The sequence below is a fragment of the Mirounga angustirostris genome, unplaced genomic scaffold (genome assembly GCF_029215605.1).
Source record: "Mirounga angustirostris isolate CCGP_5_RB_7025 unplaced genomic scaffold, mMirAng1.0.hap1 SCAF_10, whole genome shotgun sequence".
Lineage (NCBI taxonomy): Eukaryota > Metazoa > Chordata > Mammalia > Carnivora > Phocidae > Mirounga > Mirounga angustirostris.
Window position 1 is genome coordinate 48,563,543 of NW_026991718.1, and position 26,157 is coordinate 48,589,699.

The following is a 26,157-nucleotide window of genomic DNA, read 5'->3' on the forward strand; positions in this document are numbered from 1 at the left end:
AGAGCATGAGAGGGGGGAGGGTCAGAGGGAGAAGTCCAATGAGGGGCTCAATCCCAGGACTCCAGGATCATGACCTGAGCCGAAGGCAGTCGCTTAACTACCTGAGCCACCCAGGCGCCCCTGAAAACACTTAAAAAAGAAGACAATAGTAAATGTCATCAAGGATATGGAAATATTAGAACCCTCAGACATGTGCCAGTGTGAATGTAAAATGGTGCTGCCAATTCGCAAAACAGTTTGGGAGTTCCTCAAAAATTTAAACGTATAGTTACCATAGTCCCCAGACACTACTAGGTATAATACATTTGTCCAGACAAAAACCACTACAGGAATGTTTGTAACAGCATTAATTATAATAGCCAAAAAGTAGAAACAACTCAATGCCCATCAACCGATGAATGGGCAGACAAAATAGGTATAGTCATACAATGGAATATTATTCAGCCATAAAAAGGAATGAAGTACTTATACATGCTACAATGTGGATGAACCTTGAAAACATTATACTAAGTGAAAGAAGCCAGTCACAAGACCATATTGTATAAACCCATTTATGTGAAAGGTCCAGGTGAGGCAAGTCCATATAAAAAAGGTAGACTAGTTGTTGCCAGGGGTTGCCAGGAGGGAGGAAGGGGAATGACTGCTAATGGGTTTCTTTTCCGGGTGATGAAAATGTTCTAGAATTAGAGGTGATGGTTGCCTAACTCCGAACAGGGGAAAAATACCACTGGAGTGTAAATTTTTAAAGGGTGAATTTCATGCTCTGTGAATTATATCTCAACTTAAAAATCAAAATAAATTCTTAAAAATTGCAGCGCTTTTGGAGACCCCTTGCCTTATAAAGAGGATGCCCGCAAACCAACAGCAATAACCCAGACCAAGCACAAGGTGAGCCACTCCCCCAGGCCGGGGACCACGAACTGACCACGCCCCCAGGAGGAAGAAGTCCCGGCTTGGAGGTCGCTGATTGGCTGAACTGTAGGAGAGGGCGGGGCGAAGAGGGGTGCGTCGAGTCCCTCTCGCAGGGGCGGGGCGGGCCGAAGCCTTAGCTCGCGAGATTTTGCTGGTTCCGCATTTCGGGTCGGCAAGGTGGGGGAGGCGAGCGCAGCAACTGGCACCGGGTCGACCCTCGGTTCAGAGCAGCGGCGCCCGGTGCTTCCGCTGGCCGCGAGCTGAGGACTGTCCGCTTCCTCGTGGTTCCCGCGCGGGCTCCGAATCCAGACCGCGGCGGGGGCCAGCGGCCCTTCCCCTCCGAGGATAGAAGATGAGCTTCCTCTTGTGAGTGTGGCCGAGCCGAGGGCCCCGAGGGCTGAAGGCGGAGGGCGAGGGGGAGGAAGGGGGTGAGCAGGCGCCTAAGGCGAGGGCCGGGCCCTGGGGTCGGAGCGGCCGACGTTTGCTTTGCCCGGCCCCGGCCCCCGGCCCCTCCCCCCGCGGGGCACGGGAGCGGCCCGGACGTGGGCCCAGGCAGACGGAGGTGAAGGTCGAGGCGAAGGAAGCGGAGCGAGAGGGTTGCGGAGTAGAGAGGCCCCGAGGCCAGCAGTGCCTCCGAACTTTTCCGCCCCAGAGCCCCTGAGGGCGGAGGGACGACCTGGGGGTGGAGCCCCGAGCCCGGCCGCCGGGCTCCCGATTCCTCTCAAGTCTGGAGCCTTCTAGTACCGATCCATGCTGACTTAGCTTTTTACTCTACCGTATGTCAAGTTTTATTATCTTCAGTATTAAATTACCCCCGCGGAAAAACGCTGCCCCAGGAAGACGTTGAGGGCCGCAGTTCGAGAAGCTGGAAGTTAAGCTGCGGCCTTGCATGCAGACTTCTGTCCAATTCGGATTCAGCCCACTTTGTGACTTTGTGTAGATTTTAGTTAATAATCTCTACACCCATCATGGGGCTCAAACTTACAACCCCGAGATCAGGGTGGCACGCTCTCCTGACTGAGCCAGCCAGGCACCGCTGTCACTTTGTGTAATTAACTTTTCCTGGGTAGGATCCTATTTTAGAGATAAGGCCTGGGGCCCAAATGAGGCTTAAATGGAAACTTTTGTGAATTCTCTGATGATTCTTAAGCATGTTAAGGTTTGGGAAGCACTGCTCCAGCATCTCATTTCAGGTGGCTCTCTCTTCCTGGTACATTAAATTTATGTGTTGTGTGATTGAGGACGTATCTGACATTTTTATTAAATTTTATTAAGTACGTAATGTTCCTTAACCAGAGTTTATCCAGTTCCTTATTGTGAGAATGTTTTGCTTTGAGAGGCACATTAAGTTCAGAGACTGACTTTGTCTTTGCCGGCAATGTATTTAACAGGTTTGCTGTGGGCATTTCATAGGCCAATAGCATACCGGATAGTGTTTCTTATTAAACTAATGAAATACTCCAAGTCAGTGATAGATTAAATACACTATTGTTCCAGACAAGGGGAGATGAAAAAAATAAAGTCCAAATTTAGTTGAGATCTACCTTTATAGGAGTTGGTCCTGAGGAGAGGGGTTGGGCTTAGCCAACGCAGTGCTGAGGTCCAGCTGCCGGCACTAAAGTGAAAGTCCTTGTTGCCAAGGATCCATGGCGCTGGTGTTGACCAGCAAGTGGATTTGCCTTCTGCGCTGGGCATTTGCCTGGGGGGGGCCAATTGTCCCAAGGTTTTCAGAGAGCTGTTTAGGTCAGCAAAGTGTCACCTTGCCCAGACCTAACACTCTCCAGTACTCCGCACAAATTCGTGGTATTTATAGTCAAAATGTCTCCTTGCCATAGTTGCTTCTTCCTAAGTTTTCACTGATAAGCCCCAGCAGGGCCCCTCTGCAGCTGAACGGCTGAGTTCTTATGGGTGAGAATAGATGAGATGATGACATCCTGACACAATTTACTTCATTCTTATATGAAAACAACTTTTTTTTTGTCTTTGTCATAAACAAGTGGATTAAAACAAATTTCACTTAAATCATAAACAAGTGGATTTGAAATCTTACCAAACCCATACACAGCAGAGAAATTTGGATTCTATCTAGTATTTTGCTATTAGAAAATAGCACTACTGAGAATACCCTTGTTCAAATCATTTTTCCCCCGCCTTTCAATTATTTTTTAGAAGTATGGTCTACTCAAGTATGATGACCATGTCTGAAAGTTTGTATGATTTAGATTGTAATTGTAAATCTTCACATTACTGGAACAATTTCTCCCTCCACTCCCAAAGTCTTTTTCCTATGAGTTAATGTTTAGTTAGTGGTTTGTTTGTGGATGCTCAGTTGCTTAGTTACTTTTTGGATTGAAATGTGAGGTGGTTTTTTTCTTTCAAACTTTTGTTGACAGGCATTTGAGTTTCCACTTTTTGGCCATTATGAATGAATCGGCTATGAACTTTTGTGTTCAGATTTTTGTATTGGATGCATATGTTCATTGCTTTTGGATAAATACCTAGAAGTGGAATTGCTGAGTTATATGCCAACTATGTTTAATCTTTTGAAGAACTGCCAAACTTTTTCAAAGCACTGCACCATTTTGCATTCCCACCAGCACTGTATGAGAGTTTCAATTTACCCACACCATAGGTAGCACTTGTTAATTGTCTTTTTGATTATAGTCATACCAGTGGATGTGAAATGTTATCTCATTGTGATTTTACTTTGCATTTTCCTAATGACTAATGATGGTCAGCATCTTTTTGTATGTTATTGGCCATTTGTATATCTTCTCTGGAGTAATATCCAAATCCTGTGATCATTTTTTAAATTGGGTTTTTTTGGGGGGTTGTTTTTGAATTGTAAGAATATAAAAAAAATTTTTTTTAAAGATTTTATTTCTCTGATAGAGAAAGTGCAAGTGGGGGAGAGGGGCAGAGGGGGAGGGGGAGCAGGCCCCCTGCTGAGCAGGGAGCCTGAAGCAGCCCTTGATCCTAGGACCCTGGGATCATGACCTGAGCCAAAGGCAGATGCTTAACAGACTGAGCCACCCAGGTGCCCCACAAAAGTATTAATTTAGATGAAGACCGTGTTGAATCTTAAGACATCATTTCATGTTTTCTTTCTTTCTTTTTTTTTAAGATTTTATTTTTAAGTAATTTCTACACCCAATGTGGGGCTTGAACTCAACCCCGAGATCCGACTGAGCCAGCCAGATGCCCCCTTTCCTACACTTTCTATGCATTTACAAGATGGGCTTCTGCTGTACATTTGGTCCTTTAGTATGTTTAACTGTGACTTGAGAACTTGGCATGTGAATACATGTAGCTCTAACTTGTTCTTCTTAACTATGTAGTATTCCATATTATGGATATATCAAATTTATTTATTCTTCTAATAAGTTTTAGGATTATTTCCCAGTTTTTCACTGTTAAAACCAGTCTTGGGAACCACATCCTTATCCATATCTAGGAGAGATACCTAGAGATACTCAGCAGGGCGCCTGCTCCTCCACTTGCGCTTTCTCTATCAGAGAAATAAAATCTTTAAAAAAAATTTTTTTGTATTCTTACAATTCGACGAATGGATTGGGAGCACCTCGATGTTTATAGATACTGCCTTCCCAAAATATTACACCCTTTACACTTTCTTTTTTTTTTTTTTAAGATTTTATTTATTTATTTGACAGAGACAGAAATAGCGAGAGAGGGAACACAGCAGGAAGAGTAGGAGAAGGAGAAGCAGGCTTCCCGCCGAGCAGGGAGCCCGATGCGGGGCTTGATCCCAGGACCCTGGGATCATGACCTGAGCCGAAGGCAGATGTTCAACGACTGAGCCACCCAGGCGCCCCACCCTTTACACTTTCACCAAGTGTATTAAAAACTAATTTTCCTGTACCCTAGCTCACACTTAATGTAGTTGTTGTAACTTAATCTGACATTCAGATTAAGGAAAAGTAAGTTATTTTAATTGAACAGTTTTTCATATGTCCATTGGCCATTGTATTTTTATTTCTGAGTTCCCAGTTGATCTGTAGCCCATTTTTCTAAAGGGTTCCTTACCTTTTTCTTAACAGATTATTGAAACCCTTTATTATTTGGTTAGTACTTTTTTTTTTTTAAGTTAATATTTTGTAATACATGTTGTGAGTACTTTTTTTTGTTACTTGTCTCTTTGTTCTGTTATGGAAATTTTAATTCTTCTGGTTAGAAATACCTCCATTTTTTTCTGGGTTTCTTATCCTGTTAGCTTCCTTACAGAAAAACGCTTTTTCACAGTAACCAGTTGTCTCTCATTTATTCTCCCTGCTAATAACTTCAAAAACTTAATGTCACTTCTACTGTGGTTTGCTTTGATGGCATCACAGATCCTTTGATATAGAAAACTGGATTTTTGAGCTACTCAAAACTTAGGGCTACCTCTCTCCCCCACCATTTTCTATAAGTAGAAATTGAAGCCCAAGGAAGTTTGTTTTGTCAGACAGTCACAGAATTAGTGGCAGATCAAGGACTAGAACCCTGTTACACCATATTACTTCATGAGGGTTAGTAGAATTGCGTTCTATATGAAATTGTGTTTCTAATCCTGAATCTATCTGAAGAAAAACATTTAAAACATTCTTTTTTTGTGATCGTCACCCCCTCCCTATCCTGGCACTTTTCAGAGCACTTTTTAAAATCAGAACAATTTGTATGCCTAAAATTATGCCATTCTGCTTTCAGTCCTAAAATAAAAATTGATATACTTTTACTTTCAACCTAACAGCAGCAGCCGCTCTTCTAAAACATTCAAACCAAAGAAGAATATCCCTGAGGGCTCTCATCAGTATGAACTCTTAAAACATGCAGAGGCAACTCTAGGAAGCGGGAATCTGAGACAAGCTGTTATGTTGCCAGAGGGAGAGGACCTCAATGAATGGATTGCTGTTAACAGTAAGTTTTTAATAATATTCAGCATTGCTGATTTATAGGAACAATTTGCTAAAATCTTTTTGTTAATGAATTTTCTTTTACGGGTATAACTGTTGTAGTGTAATGGATTACCTGTAAAGAAACTCATAAGTACAAATACATCTAAAACTCTTGTTCTCTTCAGAGTACTTGGTTATGTAGCTTGTGTGGCTGATTTCTCACCAGAGGAGAAATGTTGAGTGCTTTGGGGTAATTTCTGAGGATAGAATGGTAGGAATTATTGGGTAGGATCAAATAAAAGATTAGAATACAAAATTCTACCTGTAGTGGACTGTGACTTTGTAGGGAGCCCGTCTGCACAATTGCATCCCCCTCTCCCAGCAGCTCTCATCTGCCTGCATATACACAGAAGTCAATTGCCGTTCATAGGAGTAGTCACTTGATTGTTGTGACTTAGGAGTAGTCAGAAGGAAATTGAGAGACTGGGAGAAAATGGGAGGGACCCATGAGCTGAAAGTCACTTGAGTTCAAGAAAATAAGGGCATGACGTGAAAAGTTATATATACTGAGGCTAGAGATTTGAATATTTGAGCCTATCATTCCTGAGGTGAGATTAGTGCCCGGTGATAAGGTTTAAATCTGTCAGGAATTTTTAAACTTAATGGAAAATTTCAAACATACAAAGTAGAGAAACTAGTAGAGTGAATTCCCAGGCATCCATTGTCCAGTTTCAACGGTTGGTTCCTGGCCAATTCACGCTTCTATATCTCACCCTGATTTTTTTCTTTTCATATTTTAATTCCTCCTTCCCCTCTCCACCTCCCCCCATTCTTCCTGTCTCTCCCCTGGTTGGTTTCATGCTGGCAGTGAGACCTGGCCAGCCCACCTCACCCTGATTGTTTTGAGGTGAATCCCAAACATATTGTTTCATCTATAAATATTTCATATCTCTAAAAGACAGGAACTCCCCCTTTTAAAGATAATGACAATACTGCCATTCCTTTACGTTAGCAAATATCTAGTCAGTGTTCACATTTTCCCTGATTGTCTTCTAAATGTTTCTTTTTTAAAAAAATTTATGGTTGGTTTAAATCAGGACTAATAAGGCCTATATGTAATGTTTCTTGATTCTCTTAATTCATAGGTTTCCCTCATTGCAGTCTTTCTTCCTTGCTATTTTGTTGTTGTTGAAGAAACCAGTTCATTTATTTCCCACAGTATGAATTTTGTTGATTGTGTCCCCAAGGCATCCATTATCATGTCCTGTTCTTCCTTTTATTTCCTGTAAATGATAGATCTAGAGCAGCACTGTCCAATAGAACTTTCTGCAATGATGCAAATGTTCTGTATCTGTACGGTGGCCATTTAGCTCCTGAAATGTGGCTAGTGTGACTGGAACTGAATTTTAAATTTAATTTTAATGTAAGTAGCCATATGTGGCTAGTGGCTCCCACATGAGCACAGATGTGGAGCTTTGCTCAAATTCAGGTTTGATTTTGTTTGTTTGGAAGACTACTTTATAAGTGGTGGCATATAGTAAGTTTTTAGCCAGCAGTGCCAGTGGTGGCACTTCCAACAGTGTCCATAATGTCCTCCATAGTGTCTAGCTGTCTTTCTTGGTGGTATTATTCAGCTGTTGATAATCACTCCTTTGATCAGCACTGTCTGACAAATATAATGTGAGCTACAAATGTAATTTGAAACTTTCTAGTAACCATATTAAAAATTTTTTTTGTTTTTTTTTTCAGTACATTAAAAAGCCATTATTCGTATTACTAGGAGAAAAAACAAGGTGCAGAACTACGTGATATGTTAAATCTTTTGTGTAAGACAGGATACAGGTGCTTAGGGGGCAGGAGACGAAAAAAATAATGTAGTGGTTATCTGTAGGGGGAAGCTAGAGTGGTTGGGATTAAGATTTATCACTATATGTTTTTATAGATCTTTGTGAACCATGTGAAGCCTCATATATTCAGAAAAGACCTTCCCCTGTTTTTTTGTTGTTTTTTTTTTAACCTTAACTCAAATTACCATCTGTTATCTGAAGGCATCTGTTGGCCTTCTTCGGCCTTCAGTTTTTCTTTGAGACTTTTTGCTTTAGATAGGCTGTTCTCCAATGTGACTAAGCAAAAGAAAGGTTTGTAAGTGAGGGAATTTTATATAAAATTCCTTTTGACAAGACAGCTTTTTTTATCTATTTGTTTTTTAAGAAATGTGGAAAAGCCCTAGTTGGTTTCTAGGTACTCCTTTAGACGGGGAACTAAAACATTTTTTAAAACTTTCCAAGGCTTATGTGGGTGTCTTTGCAGAGGAACATTTGACTCAGATAGGTTCATTACTTACCCCTTCCTCTTCCATTTTCTTCCATATCTAGCTGAAGCTCCTGTAGGAAGTGCTTCCTGACTACCTCAGCCCCTCAAGATGCTGCCTTTTCTCTCAATTCTTATATGTTGTATTTATTATTCCTTTCAATTTTGTCCCTTCAGATAGCTGGAGTCTCCAAGACAAGGGACATTATCTCATGTCCTTTTTGCGTCCTCAGTATGCATTAGGCTTCAGGCTTTTTATGATAAGATGTTTTAAATGCCTGTTAATACAGCTGATACACCTTCTCCTTCACAGGATATTTATTCTACAATGCTCTCTGCTTTTTCCCAGCACAAATGGTATTGTCTGGTCCAGACTGATAGGAAGCAGTGGGTTTTTTCATTCCCTTGGATATAATCAGATTATATATTCTAATGATACAGTAGTCACCGATAAGTTAGAATTATTATAAGATTTTATTTTCCTGCTATTTTGTGCTGGCTAAAAACTTACTATATTAAAGTGAATATATATTAAAAGTTAATTTAGGTGTGACAGCTTAAAAGGAGAAGGGAATTTGCAGTACCCCTGGATCATTGCATCTCTTAAGGATTTATTCAAGAACTTGAAGGCATTGTCCATTTTTCCTTCAACCGAGAGGTCTGATGTTTTTTTGTGTTTGCACAAACATTTTAACACAGTTCTGGTATTACGTTTCCAGCTGTGGATTTCTTCAACCAGATCAACATGTTGTATGGAACTATTACAGAATTCTGCACTGAAGCAAGCTGTCCAGTCATGTCTGCAGGTCCAAGGTACATATACTGCCTATTAGATAGGTATTTGAAGTACTAAATAAAGCTAATCACTAATTGATATAAATTAAACAATAAAGCCTTTTTGTTTTTCTTATCTGTTTGCTTGTGTAAAAGCAGTTCAATTTTATGAGTTCTTGAATACGTCCCTATAAGCTTTTAGTTATTATTAAATACTTTGGTATGTGGTACTTAGTATTTAATTGTATTATGCTAAATAATGAATGTTCAGTTTTTTTTCTTGTGCTTATTTAGTGTTAATTATGTCCAAATTGTGCTGCTTTAATTATCTGGCTTAAAGATGCTAGATTGAAAAAATTTGACTACAGTGGTGCCTGGGTGGCTCAGTTGGTTAAGTGGCCAACTCTTGATTTCTGCTCAGGTCGTGAACTCAGTGTCATGGGATCAAGCCCCATGCACTAAGCAGGGAGTCTGCTTGAGATTCTCTCTCCCTCTCCTCCTCCCCCTGCTTGTGCATGCACGTGCACCCTCTCTTTCTCTCAAATAAGAAGAAATTTGACTATTATACATTTTAAGAAACATTAAGAAACGTGGAACTCTTTTATCACCCATAATGTTAAGTCAAGGTATGATGGGATTAATGTTTTAGTGTTTCTTTCCAGTCTTTTTTTCCAATAATAAATGACTAATTTTATGTGATGATACATGGTATCAAGATATTTACCCCTTGGGAAAAAATTGCCTTTCCTGAATTTGCTACAGGTATAACGGGAAAAAAGGTCTCCAGTGAGTTTCTAGTTCTGTTTTTAATTACAGTATTTTGGAGGGATATTTTTATTTTGTGTTAAGTTTTATTCCTCAAACTTCCTGAAAAGAAATTTAAATAAAATAAATAAAATTAAACTTATCTATGGCTTAAATGCTTCACACAGTGAAGTTTAGCAGAAGTCTTATTATGCATTTTAGCTCAGCAAAGGGAGGGAAGAAAAGATGCATGCATGCCTAAGGGTGTTTCTTTAGTACCCTCTCCAGGAAACCGTCTTTTTTAAGATTTTGGATTTTTTTTTTTCCAGTTGAATTTATTTTATTTATTTTTTAAAAGATTTTATTTGTTTGAGAGAGCACAGGAGAGAGAGAGAGCACAAGTGAGCGAGAGAGCATAAGCCGGGGGAGGGGCAGAGGCAGAGGGAGAAACAGACACTCCGCTGAGCAGGGAGCCTGATGCGGGGCTCCATCCCAGAACCCTGGGATTGTGACCTGAGCCAAAGGCAGATGCTGACTGAGCCACCTATGCGCCCCCAGGAAACAAGAGTCTTATTATCTTGACTCTGTTGTTGCTACCTTGATGGCCAGCTGTTGCAGGATATAGGGGATCCATCTGTCTCTGACCCAGTCCTCAGCACCCTCTGCCAGGAATGTGTAGTTCCTTTATCTTTCCCAGGGCTGTGTTAAAAAAAAAAAAAAAAAATCCATTCTGGCACTGTCAGCTGCCACATTATCCTCCTTTTCTCTTCCAATTATAACTATCCTATTTCAGGATAATTCTATAGGGAACTCTGATAACCTTCAGTAGAACTTGAGGTAATTTACTAAGTTATATATAACTTCAATTGACAAAATGTAGACCTACTTTTATTACAAGTTGTACATTTGTTACTGCTTTTGAAAACTCTGTAAGTAAAACCTTTTTCTCTCCAGATACGAATATCATTGGGCAGATGGTACTAATATTAAAAAGCCAATCAAGTGTTCTGCACCAAAATACATTGACTATTTGATGACTTGGGTTCAGGATCAGCTTGATGATGAAACTCTTTTTCCTTCTAAGATCGGTGAGTTAATGTTGAATGTTTTCCTTTTTAACTGATAAATATGTTGCATTCTTTTTAATACTCTGTTACTTAAAAAAAAATGTAATAAAGGCTGCCAAATTCCTCTCCAAAAAGATTGTAAATGCATACTCCCTCTAGCCATGTTTGTGTCTGCCTGTGTTTCTTCACTAATACTGGTTGGCTACTCATTTTTTAATCTTTTCAGTTTGGGTAAATAAGTTTGTTTGAATGTACATTCAAAAAATATTGATGACATTGAGATTTTTTGGTTTATTAATCTTTGTGTTTTCTGTTTCTATCCTTTGTCTATTTCTTTGTATGGTAAGGATGTTAGCTCTTTGACATATAATATGTATCTTTCCCCAGCTTGCCTTTTTTCTTACTTTGTTCATGAGGTATTCTTGCTGTAACTTTCTTATTTGTCCTATTAATTTTTTCCTTTATGTTGTGTGGATTTTAATATAATGATTAGAAAGGTTTTCCCTACTTCAGGATTATTAAAATATTTGCCCTTGTTTTCATTTAGTACTTTTGTGGTTTTGTTTTTACATTTAAATCTTTGTTCTTGCCAGAAATTTTTTTCTTAAGGCTCCCTTCATTTTTTTTCTAGTTATAAACGCGAATCAGTTTGTCCAGTACCATTTATCGAATACATGTGTCTTTTCTCCCTGGGTTATCATATGTGTACACCAGATTGCCACATAATTTGGAGTCTTTCAGTCTCTTTATCTGTTCCTATAGGAATTCCACACTATTTTAATTACCATGGCCATATATCTGAGCATCTTGTAGGGCTAGTCTCTCTTCCTTGCTCTTCTTTTTCAGAATATTCACAGCTATTCTGGGATATTTGTTCTTCCAAAGAACTTAGAACCATTTTGGCAAGGTAAAATAAAAATATTTGTGAGATTTTGATTATTTCATTCAAGTTGTAGATTAACATAGGCAGTCTTGTTCTCTTGACAATACTGGGTCTACTCAAGAACAAGGTACATTTCTTCATCTTTTTTATTTCCTCTTGTAAAATTCTGTAGTTTATGTTAATCCTTCAAGTTTAAGTTTATTCCTAGACATTTTGTAGTTTTTTTCATTGACATCTGGCTTCCAGACGGTTATTGTTTAGTATATAGGAAAGCTATTGATTTTTCTGTAAAATTTTGTATAAATTGACCATCAGATTCTGATTGTTTCAGTTGTTCTGGGTTGGTTTTCTTGTTTTTTAAGTATACAGTCACATCATATTAAGGTAATATTAATTTTGCCTCTTCCTTTCTGATATGGATGCTTCTTGTGTAATTTTTTTTTTTTTTTTACTGATATGGAAAGATATTATTCTGTGTTCTTTTTTTTTATGTTACGTTAATCACCATACATCACATCATTAGTTTTTGATGTAGTGTTCCATGATTCATTGTTTGCGTATAACACCCAGTGCTCCATGCAGAACGTGCCCTCTTTAATACCCATCACCAGGCTAACTCTCGTGTAACTCTTATCTCATTGCCCCAGAGTAGTGCTGAGTAATGATGATGATGTGGCAGACCTCCTTTTCTTGTTTCCTTACTTTTATGAAAGTGCTTCTAGTACTTCAGCATTAAGCAGGAATCTTGCTTTTGGTTAGAGGTGTGTAAATTTTTAAAAATCAGGTATGGTTGTTGAGTTTTATGATATTTTCCCAGTGTCTGTTGTTGGTTACCATAAGGTTTTCTCCAGTATCTTTTTTTAATGTTTCACTGGAAGAGTATTTTTTATTTGCTAATATTTTGATTAAGATTTTGACATTGGTATTTATGGATAAGATCAGTGTTTTCGTTTTCAGTATTAAGAGCTTCTTACAAGTAACATGTTGGATTCTGTCTTATCTGTTTGGGCTGCTAATAACAAAACTACCAGAGATTGGATGCCTTATGACAACAGAAATTTATTTCTCAGTTCTAAAGGCTGGAAGTCCAAGATCAAGGTGCCTGTGAAAGCCCATTTTTGGGTTGCAGACTGCCGACTTCTCAGTCTTCACATGGTGGAAGGAGCCAGCAGATGTTCTCGGGGGCCTCTTTAATAAGGGCATTGATCCCACTCATGAGGGTTCTGCTCTTGTGACATAATCACCTCCCAGAGCCCCATCTCCTAATAGCATCACCTAGGGGGTTAGGATTTCAACATAGGAATTTTGAGGGGACACAAATATTCAGACCATAGCAGATTCCTTTTTGCGGTTTAATCAGTGGCTCTTTTGGGAGAAGAACTTGTATCATGTTACACTCCATCTGTTTGCTGTTGGTCACATTTTCTATTTTATTACTAAACTGCTTATTTCCTTTCTCACAGATTCTTTATTGTAATTGTGCTTGGATGTTTCTGTTCAATTCAGCTTGGAAAATGCTTGGTTTAAGACAAATTACTTCTGTTTCTTTATTCATTAAAGTCTTATGCTTATGGAAGATAAAGAATACTTAAAAGTTTGTTCTCTTTTCTCAGCATTCCATTCTTCAGTAATCCAGCCTAATGTTCTGGAAGCCTTTTCCCCCCCAGTTAGGCTATTATCAACATCTTACTTCTGCCAGTTATTTATTATTAGATAGAACTGTTACTCATTTTGAACTAATACATCTAAATTATTACTGTTCCTCTTATTAGCAAGATGCATATTTGTAAATTCTAAGAGAAGGAGTTTGACTTAAAAATCCAGCTTTTCAATATATGAGTACAAGACCCCAGTCCAGAAAAACATGCCCACAAGTTCCAGAATAAAGTTTGAAAATGCAAGTTGTTAGGGGCACCTGGCTGGCTCAGTCAGTAGAGCATGTGACTCTTGATCTCCAGAGGTCTTGAGTTCAAGCCCCACGTTGGGTGTAGAGCTTACCTTAAATAAATAAAGTTTTTTTTTTGTTGTTTTTTTAAGATTTTTTTCATTTATTTATTTGACAGAGAGAGACACAGCGAGAGAGGGAACACAAGCCAGGGGGAGTGGGAGAGGGAGAAGCAGGCTTCTCGCGGAGCAGGGAGCCCGATGCGGGGCTTGATCCCAGGTCCCTGGGATCATGACCTGAGCCGAAGGCAGACGCTCAACGACTGAGCCACCCAGGTGCCCCTTAAATAAATAAAATTTTTTAAAAAATGCACATGGCAGTTGCTAGCCAAGATGGGGTGGGGGTGGGGGACCAGAAAAATTAGCTCGCAGGAGCAGAATACACTAAATTTCAAGCTTTTTTTTTTTTTTTTAAGATTTTATTTATTTATTTGACAGACACAGCGAGAGAGGGAACACAAGCAGGGGGAGTGGGAGAGGGAGAAGCAGGCTCCCCATTGAGCAGGGAGCCCGATGTGGGGCTCGATCCCAGGACCCTGAGATCATGACCTGAGCCGAAGGCAGACGCTCAACGACTGAGCCACCCAGGCACCCAAATTTCAAGCTTTTAAGGACTGGTTAAGAAATAAATTAAAATGCAGGCAAGGAGAAAGTGTTTCAACCTTTGTTTTCTGAAAGATTGAAGAAAAGGAAATGTTTCTTGAGTAATGTTGTGGAATAGCCTTTAAGGCTGTCTAATCTAGGTTATTTTGGAAGCTGATGACTTCTTAATGTGTTTATATACTGTACTCAGTGCCACTTGTATTGTCTTTCTCCTGTCCCTGTTTCCTAAGACTTTGATCTTGTCAACCGGAATTCTCAGGAACGTGACCAGAGAGAGATTACCAAACCCTCTCCCCATTCTTTTCTAAGGAAGTGTTTATTTTCTTTGCAAAATAGTGAGGCGCTCTTCCTCCCTTTTTCAGGAAGTTTGTCCCTATCTTGTATTATAGGAAAATGAAAATAGCACTTTGAAAATCTAAGAAGTTGGGGACTCCTTGATTTAAGAAAGAAAACTGGTTTTTCAGGGTAATTCAGAAGATAAAATACTTTTTATTTATAGACAGTAGATTATAATGCCTTTTTCTCTTAGTTTTCATTCCTAGTTGAGTGTGTGTGTGTAAAAATTTTTAGAGTTAGGTATTACAAAAATAAAAGGTTTTTATTTATAGTCAAAATACTTGTTGCATTAATCTTAGGAAGAAACTCTCCGGTATTAAACAGCTAAAGTTATGTTTATTTTAACTTTGATTCAGCGGCACCTTATAAACGTAAGAAAAAGTGTGCTGTGTGAGGATACCTCATATATCTATGTTTGGGGTTTTTTTTTCTTTGTCTTTTAAAAAAGTATATGGAAAACAGGCTTATATTTGTGAATGTGTGTGTTTGTGTGTTGGAGTTGCTATGGCAGCTTCTAAACTTTATGCTGTTCAATTAGATAAAAGACAGTTAATATATATGTATTTGATTACAGGTGTCCCATTTCCCAAAAACTTTATGTCTGTGGCAAAGACCATTCTGAAGCGTCTGTTCCGGGTTTATGCCCATATTTATCACCAGCACTTTGATTCTGTGATGCAGCTGCAAGAGGAGGCCCACCTCAACACCTCCTTTAAGCACTTTATTTTCTTTGTTCAGGTAAGTTGAACCATGTTGACATCTTTGTCCTTTGACTTGGACTCATTTGTTAATTTTAATACAGAGTAATTTATGGAGTTGTCTAATTTATAGATGTAGAGCAAAGTATAAGCAGAGCTCTCTTCTCTTTTCCATGTTGTTTATTTCATTGGTGGGCGTAGCAACATAGAAAGCATCACCCCCATTTTGGGCCTTTTGCCCCTGGCTGCCGCAGCCGGGTCTCCAGTTAGGATATGACAGGGAGCACCAAAACCCCAGGACAGCTTGTCCATACCTTCCTGTTCCATCACCACTGTTGAGTGAAAGGATGCTATGGAAAAACATCTGCAATTAGATTGTTTCATGAGATGTCTGTGCCTGGAGAGAAACTTTTGGAAGAACTTGTTAGCTGCTCTCTTAGTTTAAGCTTCTAGAAATCTCATTTCAGGCCAGATCTTCTGAAGTCAGCAGCTAGAAACTTCAAAAAGGACCACCCCCTTCAAAGATGGGGCCTGTTACCTAAAGGATCCTTAATTGGAATTGGAACTTTTTAAAATCAAAATAATTCGCATTGTTTGAAAAAGGTATTATTAGAGAGACTCCTTTAGCAACTTTAGAGATCCATAAGTTCTATGCAAAATGTACATATGTCTAGATACTGTTTTTTGACAGAAAAGCCAGGAGTTTTATAGTAGATACTGTGTATTGCAATTATATGTGCCACACAGAGGCTAATGTACTGTGCTCGTCTCTGTCTTCCTTCCGAGATTGTTGCATGGCGTCGATCTCGGTAGAGTCTAGGTGCTGGTATAGGTATGTAGATACAGATACAGGCCAGTTGTAGATACAGATAAGAGTATAGAGCGGTAATACAGCGACAGTACAGACACAGACACATGTAGCTGTAGATATAGTATAGATCTATGAAGGACAAAGGGCCACTGCTCAGGAGGTGGCCACTGTCAGAAGTTCACTGTATAGTTTTAAGATCATTGCCATGTAAATGCAAACATATATCTAATTTTGATTTTGATGTTTTACACAGTGAGGATCATGCTAATACATACAGTTGCTTCTTTGGTAAATCCCCTATATTTTTAAAAGTGAGTAAAAATGATCCCATTTTAAAACGTTCACAGAGATCATTTCATCATTTTTTTGGATTTCAGAAAACCAGGGCTGGGAATCCCTTCTTTGAATGACATTTATGGAGTTTTAATTTTAGGCCTATTTTTAAATTTTACTTTTCTTCTCTTTTTAGGAGTTTAATCTGATTGATAGGCGTGAGTTGGCACCTCTTCAGGAATTAATTGAGAAGCTTGGATCGAAAGACAGATAAATGTTTCTTCTAGAACACAGTTACCCTCTTGCTTCATCTGCTAGAGCTATCTCACTGCTATCTGTTACAGACTAGTGATACAGACTTTAAGAAAACAGGATAAAAAGACACCTGTTGTTGGTGTCTACCGATAAAATTGTCCCAAAGGTAGATTGGCCTAATCCTTCAGTGAGAAATTCAAGAGGCAGCTGACTGAGGCACTGTGTGAACCACTCCTGTTACTGTCAGTGTTATACTTGGTTGTAATATGTGATGACTAACATGTAGTCTCTCAGTTTACTTATTCTTTTACTGAAGAAAATGATTGAGTGCTTCAGGTTATAGCATAATGGCTATTGAGAATTTCCACCAATACTTTATTAACAAGTTTCCAGAACCAGTTACCTAATAATGCAATCAGATCAGTTTTATTCTGCTTTTATTTACAAATAGAAGAGGTATTTTTAAGTTTCCTTAAGTTTAGAACATTTGTGTGTTACTTTGGATAACCTTTTAGTTTGAAGTTTGTATGCTAGTGTTTTTATAGATAAGACTATATATATATGTTTATTTTTTCAGAATCCATGATTGTAGTTTTTAAATCCTCATATGACCTATGTGGTATGGGAGTAACCAGAGTTATTTCTAAAATGACTTTATTTTTTAATCTTTATTTGGGATTTTATTCACATAAACCTATCTAAAGTTTTAGGAGTATGTATATCAGAAATAATTTTCTTAAGGCATGTAAGGATAGTCTTGCACATTTTTATTTTGAAATGCTTCATTCAGATTAATTTTAATAGGTAGCTTTTGGCTAAGAAAGAAAACTCCCCAAAATTATGACAAATTTAGGTCTCAGAACCACTATTTTCATTCATGTTGTTCTTCAGAGCCCCTGAGATCCTGGAGAGGAAAATGGAAGAAAGTACTCAGAGTACTTGATTATTTTCTTTTGAGTGTCCTTTAAAACAAAAACAAGAATTACTTCTATGTGTTTTTATTGTGACTTGAGACTTAGTTAAGGGTAGTGTAGAAATGCCCAGGCTTTAATCCCAACAAGGATAAAACTTAAGGAAGACCATAATAAAAAACCTTGAAGGTGTACACATTTTATAACACAGCTTAAAGTTTGGTGTGCTACCTAGCGTGTGTGTGTGTGTATGTGTGTGTGTAAACTAAATGGGAGGAATAAGTAAAAGATCTTACTTCATTCTGTTAGTAGTCAAAGGATGGATTGAGCCCCGATGGGGGTTTAATCCTGTTTTAATTGTTTTTGTATCAAAACTTGAAATTCTTCTATTTCTGTTGGGATAAAAAAAAAAATCTTCCCCTTTAGTGAAATAAAGGTCTAATTTTCATTAGGTTTCTAGGATTTATAAACTACAGCTGCCTGTCAAGAATGTATTGGGCACAAGTCTGCTGAAGACTTGCCCGACCAGCATTGCTTAAAGTCCATCAGCACTCTGTGTGATTTCAGAGCTGGGATTTTTGCAGAGTGCTCACCAACTCCCTTGATGGCTTTGATAAAAGGTTAGATTGGTTAGGTTTTTTTGTTATTTATTTTTATTATTCCACTAAAGTATAAAGAAAAAAATTGCTTAGGAATTCCATTTTTATAACTCCGTTTCATATCCAGATATACAGAATTTTAAAGGAAACAAAACCTTTCATCTATTTTGTTTAGGCTGAAACCATATGTCTTTGTTTCAGGAATTAAAAAACGGGATAATCCCTTATGGAAAAAAAAGAGAAAAGCCCTCTGAAACATTCCACAGTCCATGTTTTAAGCTTATCCAAAGGTCCCTGTCCGGAGTTCTGTTTGTGTTGATCATTTATGAACAAGGAAGCAGGTTTCTAGATGCCACCCAGAATGTTAACTGCCTCTCAACTTTGGCTTTAATTAAGTCTTCAAGGAGTGAAATTCTATTTCTCAACTAGGATTGTACTTTCCATCATTTCTCATATTTCACATTTTTAAAGGAGTTCTCACTTTTCTCCATTTATTTTCAGTGATAGAAATCCTCCCTCTCTTCATGACTCCATCCCAAAACAAACCAAAGATGGTCACATGCTTAGGCATAAATAAAAAATTTGTTGGTAATTTGAGACTCAGAATGTCCTTTTTAAAAATAACACATTACCAAGTTCCCAGACTAACCGGGCTTAACCAACAATGCACCTAACCATTAAATTAACTCTACTTGTTCACGTCTAAAGCCAGGGAGTAGAGAGCAGGAGAACTGGAGGAGGGGGGAGGGGGAGGCCCTCCTGACTGGGCTAGAGGGCCAGTCTTTGAAAAGAGTTGAAAGGAATCCGTCTGTCTTGGAGTCTTCCTTGTGATTTATCTTCCTGTGCCCGGGGTCTGCCTGTTCCACAACCCTCCCTGCCCCACCCCCGCGCCACCCCTCCCCCCCCGCCCCCCGAATCAGAGGTCACCTCCTGTTAGGGTCTGGTCGCTGCTCCTCACCCCTGAGTACAGTCACGGGATGGAGAGTGCTTGCTAAATTACGCAGGTAGTCCTAAGGTGCTTAATTTCCAGGCCTTTAAAAAACTTAGACGATGGTGTGCAGATTTTTGTTTAACTATTGAAACTTCCTCGTACTACCGTTTTTGTTTTGATAGCCAAATGTCTCCTTTATTCTCCAGACTGTGAACAAAGTGATTTTTAGAGGGCTGCCAGCTAACAAATTTCCTTTCATCTTAGACTTGCAGAGCCCTAGCTTCTGTAAGCTGCTGCCTGCTTGAGAAATGCAACTCTGTATTCATCACGACTGTGATAACACAGGGAAGGCTTTCCTAGTAGTGCAGAGGCAAGAGGAGCAATCTGCTGGTGATTTTAACTTTTGTAAACATTTTTGAGGTTTTCCGATTATACCGTTGGCTTTCTCTTGGACCAGTGAGGTTATACTAGAAGTGGAGCTTCTAAACAGAACATCATTACCTCATCAGCATAAACAAATCCACCCTCAAGAGTCGAAGTCTTAGAAATTTGTTGCTGAGCAGCAGACCTGGTGCTGGTGTTACCTGCCTGGTACAGGAGGCTGAGACCCCGAACACTCCGAGCCCCTCCACCAGGGACGTTCTCTCTTCCTGAGGTCAGTTCAGTAAGTGGACTTGAGTTTTACTATTGTAGACTTCTGTCAAAGAGGGAAAATAGTGGTCCCTCAGTCTTCGTGTGTTTGCATTAGATTTTGATATTTCAGACTATAAAAGGCTTTGGGGGATGATATTACCTGTGATAGCAGTGACTTTGTTGAAGCAACTGCCCTGAAATTCACTTGGGTTTTCTCTCATTCTCAGATTCTATTCCAAACAAGTAGTCTGTAAATCCAAATGGATTACCAGTGTGCTATAGGGTTTTTTATAGAACATTCTAGGTTTGGTCTACATCAACAATAGTTTGCATAAGTTAGTCTTGGTTACCATCTAAAATATTTTTAAATGTTCTTTACATGAGAATTTATGTTGTATTTCTAAACTTTTAGGGGCTTTATCTATTTTTCTAAGTCAGTTAATTGTACTTTTAAAGAAAGTATTTTGTATCTACTTTTGTAACTTCAGAATAAAATATATTAAAAGAAATGACTGATTAAAGTATGTGTCTCAACACTTTTTTTTTTTTTTTAAGATTTTATTTATTTGAGAGAGAGTGCACATCCATATCCCCCTGAGTGAGGGGGAGGGACAGCAGGGGAGGGAGAGAGGCAAGCAGACTCAGCACTGGCTGGATCTCCTGACCCTGAGACCACGACCAGAGCCCAAATCTAGTCAAACACAAAGCCGACTGAGCCACTCAGGTGCCCCTCACACTTATTTCTATTTAAATGTGAAACTTAAGACTTTTGCTTCTATAGAAGGTTGTCTTTGCTTATCATTTAGTAGCTAAAATGTTTCCTTAACTCTTAGAGGAAAGAGAAGTCCCTAAATAAACTACAATACCAAGGACCCACCCCCAAGAAACAAACTAGACCTACAATTACAGTGGCTAAAACCCATCCCAGACAAAAAATTAGTAGTCTCCTGATCTCTTTTTTGCATATTCCTGGTCGTGGATTGAGAAAAGGGAAGAGGAGAGAATGGACTCATGATTTTCTGACCGTGAGCTGAATGCTCATCATAAGACCGCCCACCCCAAATAGCCGGTTTTTGTTCTCGTAGGAGAAATACGAGAGTGATTTTTAGAGGTCCAAATTACAGGTGCCTAATTTTAATTCAAAATAGCAATGCTAGAATTGTTTTGACCTTTTGATTAGAGTTAAAATTTAGAAGTTAATATGGCTAAATAATATGGGTTAACACTCCTATTTTGTATAAGATACAAACTCTTGATCAGTTTTGGATTTTTTTTGATTGTTACATTTCAATAGGATTATAATCGCTCACAAAAATGTAAGGATGTCTAATGTCTAAGTTTGAAAGCTATTTTAAACTTTATAAATGAGTAGTAGAATAACCCAAATAATCTTTGGGAGGGCCGGAGTCAGGCTTCAAAGCTACAGGGTCTACACCATGTCTCAGGCCCTCTAGCTAATAACTGGGCTGAAGGCCTTGGAATGGACACTACAGCCTGCACCATTATTGCTGACCACTAGATGTCAGTCTCTGCGTCAGTGCCTCCCAAAAGCCCGATGCATCAGCCCTGACCAGAATAAAGAATTTTACCTAAAACCGTCTTCCTTTCCTGTGTCTTATAATAAAAAATGTACATGGGTGACAAAAACAAACAAAACAAAACACAAACACATAAGGGGCACCTCAGATTTGGTAGATCCTAGGTCATATACCTCTGTCCTGGCTGCTAGAGAGGCTGGGGAAGTTTCTGGATTTTACTTGTAGGTTTAGAGTTCACCGCAAAATTGATGCTGGTTGTTCGAAAAATTTGGGACTGGCTCCTGCCCTGAACTTTTTGTTCCTGCTCTGTGAAAAGATAAGGGAGTTTTCACTAGAATGTAAGTTTTCTGGGCACACTGTTCAGCTCAACGGACATTTTTTGTAGCTATTTGCTAAGTGAAGGAAATCAATTACTGATTCAGATTCTGGTCAAGTTCTTGTGGTTGATGAGCACTTTAAATACCACTTCTTTAGGGTAGCCTACCTGTTTAGGGGAGTCCTTCAGCAGGTTATCTTTTTTTTTTATTAACATATAATGTATAATTTGTTTCAGGGGTATAGGTCTGTGATTCAACAGTCTTACACAATTCACAGTGCTCACCATAGCACATACCCTCCCCAAAGTCCATCACCCAGCCACCCCATCCCTCCCACCTCCCTCCACTCCAGCAACCCTCAGTTTGTTTCCTGAGATTAAGAGTCTCTTATGGTTTGTCTCCCTCTCTGGTTTCATCTTGTTTCATTTTTCCCTCCCTTCCCCTCTGATCCTCTGTCTTGTTTCTCAAATTCCTCATATCAGTGAGATCATATGATAATTGTCTTTATCTGATTGACTTATTTCACTTAGCATAATACCCTCTAGTTCCATCCACGTTGTTGCAAATGGCAAGATTTCGGGTTTTTTGATGGTTGTATAATATTCCATTGTGTATATGTATGTGTGTGTGTGTGTGTGTGTATGTATATACATATATACATACACCACATCTTTATCCATTCATCTGTTGATGGACATCTAGGCTCTTTTCCATAGTTTGGCTATTGTGGATATTGCTGCTATAAACATTGGGGTGCAGGTGCCCCTTCGAATCACTACATTTGTATCTTTGGGGTAAATACCCAGTACTGCAAATGCTGGGTTATAGGGTAGCTCTATTTTCAACTTTTTGACGAACCTCCATACTGTTTTCCAGAGTGGTCGCACCACCTTGCATTCCCACCAACAGCGTAGGAGGGTTCCCCTTTCTCCGCATCCTCGCCAACATCTGTCATTTCCTGACTTGTTAATTTTAGCCATTCTGACAGGTGTGAGGTGGTATCTCATTGAGGTTTTGATTTGGATTTCCCTGATGCCCCGCGATGTTGAGCACTTTTTCATGTGTCTGTTGGCCATTCGTATGTCTTTGCAGAAATGTCTGTTCATGTCTTCTGCCCATTTCTTGATTGGATTCTTTGTTCTTTGGGTGTTGAGTTTGATAAGTTCTTTATAGATTTTGGATACTAGCCCTTTATCTGATATGTCATTTGCAAATATCTTCTCCCATTCTGTTGGTTGTCTTTTGGTTTTGTTGACTGTTTCTTTTGCTGTGCAAAAGCTTTTTATCTTGATGAAGTCCCAATAGTTCCTTTTTGCCCTTGCTTCCCTTGCCTTTGGCGATGTTTCTAGGAAGAGGTTGCTGCCTGTGTTCTCCTTTAGGATGTTGATGGACTCCTGTCTCCCATTTAGGTCTTTCAACCATGTTGAGTCTATTTTTGTGTGTGGTGTAAGGAAATGGTCCAGTTTCATTCTTCGGCATGTGGCTGTCCAATTTTCCCAACACCATTTGTTGAAGACACTGTCTTTTTCCATTGGATTTTCTTTCCTGCTTTGTCGAAGATTTGTTGACCATAGAGTTGAGGGTCCATTTCTGGGCTCTCTATTCTGTTCCATTGATCTATGTGTCTCTTTTTGTGCCAGTACCATACTGTCTTGATGATGACAGCTTTGTTTTTTGTTTTTTTTTTAAAGATTTTATTTATTTATTTGACAGAGACAGAGATAGCGAGAGCAGGAACACAAGCAGCGGGACTGGGAGAGGGAGAGCAGGCTTCCCACCGAGGAGGGAACCCGATGTGGGACTCGATCCCAGGACCCTGAGATCATGACCTGAGCCGAAGGCAGACGCTTAATGACTGAGCCACCCAGGCGCCCAATGATGACAGCTTTGTAATAGAGCTTGAAGTCCGGGATTGTGATGCCACCGGCTTTGCTTTTCTTTTTCAACATTCCTCTGGCTATTCGGGATCTTTTCTGGTTCCATACAAATTTTAGGATTATTTGTCCCATTTCTTTGAAAAAAGTTGATGGTGTTTTGATAGGGATGGCATTGAATGTGTAGGTTGCTCTAGGTAGCATTGACATTTTCATAATATTTGTTCTTCCAATCCCTGAGCATGGAATGTTTTTCCATTTCTTTGTGTCTGCCTCAATTTCTTTCATGAGTATTCTATAGTTTTCTGAGTACAGATTCTTTGCCTCTTTGGTTAGATTTATTCCTAGGTATCTTATGGTTTTGGGTGCAATTGTAAATGGGCTTCAGCAGGTTATCTTATTTAATCCTTACAGCCACCTAGGACTGGGACTAAAGCTATTATACTTTTAATCATAACAAAGTAAAACTGCCTTCTATTTGCTTCTATCATAAAAAGTTACACTTGAAATGTTAAATTGGAACTAATTTGGAAGCCCAGGATTGGTGAGATTGTTCTGCAAATCCTTTCCTAAAAAGGTTCAAATTCACACTCTGGAGCTAGAATGGCTAAACCACTGTTCAGCTCTGTTTAGTAATCCTAGTGTGTGTGTGCACTTTTTGTTCTATGCCAAGCTGGGCAGCTGCCAAGACTAAATCAAGAGCCTGGGGTGGAGCTCAGGGACCACTGGGAAAAACAGACACCTACATAAATTGGTAGAGTTCTCTGATTGCCATATGTGCAGTAAAAGTTATGCATAAGTTGTGGGCTCCTGAGTTTACTGTGGGGCCATCAGAGGTGTCTGCCTGGAGAAGATAAGGCTTGAGCCGGCTTATAAGATGGGTAACCACATAAGCAAGCTTGAGGCGTAGTTTGTACAGGGAGGTACCAGCCGTCCAGTATTACTGAAGGGTGGATTTCAGTCGGACAGGTAGGTAGGGGTTAAATCATATGAAAGAACTTGGGTTTTTGCCAGTAGGTGATGGAGGGTCAGAAGGATTTTAGATAAGCAAATAATGGAAGGTTTTCACTTCAGATGGGCTCTGACAGCAGTGTGGAGACACGGAGGGGAGGATACTGGATACTAGGGCAGAGTGACGGTCCAAAATAACAATAATAATGTGAACGATCGTGAAATTAGGAAGAAGAGGAAGGTTGAAGATAAGCAAAAGTACTGATTTTCAATAAAAGAGGAATTCGGCAAATACAAATCAGTGAGTTTAACGTGGGTCTCTTACAAGTAACAACCCAACCAACTAAAATGACTTTAGTGCTCCTTTCTGGCACTACTTGACAAACAGTGGTAAACATCTGTCTCTCAACAACTCCTTTTGTATCTATTTCATTTCCAAAATGGGTGCTGTGCACATGATTACAAAGGTGGCAGCCAGCCGCAGGCGCTCAGTAGCAAAGGACCCTTTCCTTTCCTTAGTGCCGGGCCACTCTCTAGACCAACTCTCACTGGGCTGGCTCAGATCATGTGACCAACCCAAACCAATCCGTGCCTGATGGGCCAGACCTGGGTCATGTGACCACTCTCGGAGCTGGGGACGGCTCGACTTTATCTGAACCGCGTGGTATGAGGAGCAAAGGGTGGTTCACTACTACACAACGGGAAAAATATTTTTCGTAGTTTTAATTACACCCGTGAAGAAAAATGAAAAGTTAGCAAGTTATCCCTAATCCCACCGACCATGAGTTTTAAGGAATCAAGCAATAAGTGTGAGAAAGGTTATTAGAGTAATGCAAAGGAGAAATTATGAGACCCAAAACATAGAAGTCACTCAATACTGGAACGAATACGCATATATATAGGTGATCACTTTAAAGAGCAACTGTAGGTCCGTCCAATTCATCCAAGTGCAACGCTTGGATGAACATGATTGCACAGGCGGGAATGCAATAGCAAAAGGAATTGGTGAAGCCTGCAGGGTATACCAGACCACATGCTGCCCAAATATACTGCTAGAGAGAGAAAGGGCTTTGTCGAATTCCGGCCTTGACATCTGTCTCAATCAGTTCAGAGGTGGGGCAGGTTGGCTGGATAATCTTACCGTCCTCAAGGCGGCAGCTTCCACTACATTCTCAGGACTCCACGGTCTGTGGTTCCCGGCTACTTCTCTCCTGGGCCCTGTCCAGCAGGCACCTTAAACCCAGGCAAAACCAAAACTGAGTTTGTCGGCCCCCTTCACTCCAGACCTCGCCCTCCGCCACCCATCGCACTGTCCACGCCAGACACCTTCCTCACCCTCGCCGCCCAATCCAGTCACTCCATTCCCTTCCCCTCCCAAGTATCCAGATCCACTCCTCCATCCCTGCGGCCCCAGCTCTCGTCAAGACCCCAAATCTCACCCGGGCCATTGCGGTAGCCTCAGAACTTCTGTCCTCGTCTCCGGTGTCAGCCCCCTACAGCCCCTCCTCTTCGCAGGAGCCCGAGCGATCTTTCTAAAACGCAAATCTGAAATCGACTCCCCTACTTAATGTCCCTCCACGGCTCGCCCGTTCTGGAGGGAGAAACCCACACGCCCCAGTTTGGAAGCCAGGTTGCGGGCGGTGGGGATGGCAAGGGAGATGTCCTACCTACGGCGCGAGGGGCACTGGCGTGTGGGCAGCTCAGATCGGAGGGCGAGAACCCCGGGCGTCCCCAGGCTGGGCAAGAAGGGCCCGCTGGGGGAACGACCCCCGGAGGCTGGCGGAGCGCGGCGCGGACCGGGCCGGGGAGGGTCGCGAACCGGCGGAGCAGCAGGTTCCGGGGAGGCGTCCCCCGGGCGAGGACGCGGCCCGGGCGGGGCGGCTCGCGGCCTCCGGGCGGCA

General features: G+C 40.2%; 1 protein-coding gene and 1 long non-coding RNA gene across 3 annotated transcripts; one reads left to right on the forward strand and one right to left on the reverse strand.

The window, feature by feature from the left end:
• Window positions 1-1,049: 1,049 nt before the first annotated feature.
• Window positions 1,050-19,666, forward strand: MOB1A (MOB kinase activator 1A). 2 transcript variants are annotated; one of them, XM_054509760.2, is made up of 6 exons: window positions 1,050-1,278; window positions 5,663-5,826; window positions 8,834-8,927; window positions 10,587-10,720; window positions 15,040-15,203; window positions 16,444-19,666. In XM_054509760.2, the coding sequence occupies exons 1-6, from the start codon at window positions 1,265-1,267 to the stop codon at window positions 16,519-16,521; spliced, it is 648 nt and encodes a 215-aa protein (XP_054365735.1). In that variant the 5' UTR covers window positions 1,050-1,264; the 3' UTR covers window positions 16,522-19,666. The 2 variants fall into 2 exon arrangements, with proteins under 2 accessions (XP_054365735.1, XP_045740706.1); XM_045884750.3 differs by having other exon boundaries at window positions 1,052-1,278; window positions 5,660-5,826.
• On the reverse strand, window positions 9,901-26,156 carry LOC129046112 (uncharacterized). The gene is made up of 3 exons (XR_008506875.2): window positions 25,696-26,156; window positions 25,398-25,489; window positions 9,901-10,331 (listed from the first exon to the last, which is right to left on the reverse strand). It is a non-coding gene; the product is annotated as an uncharacterized LOC129046112 (long non-coding RNA).
• Window position 26,157: the final 1 nt, after the last annotated feature.

Bases quoted from the DNA above. Each gene is read 5' to 3' on its own strand.
- MOB1A (XM_045884750.3), top strand. The intron at 10,721-15,039 runs GTGAGTTAATGT...ATTTGATTACAG, and splicing joins TCTTTTTCCTTCTAAGATCG to GTGTCCCATTTCCCAAAAAC. The intron at 15,204-16,443 runs GTAAGTTGAACC...TTCTCTTTTTAG, and splicing joins ACTTTATTTTCTTTGTTCAG to GAGTTTAATCTGATTGATAG.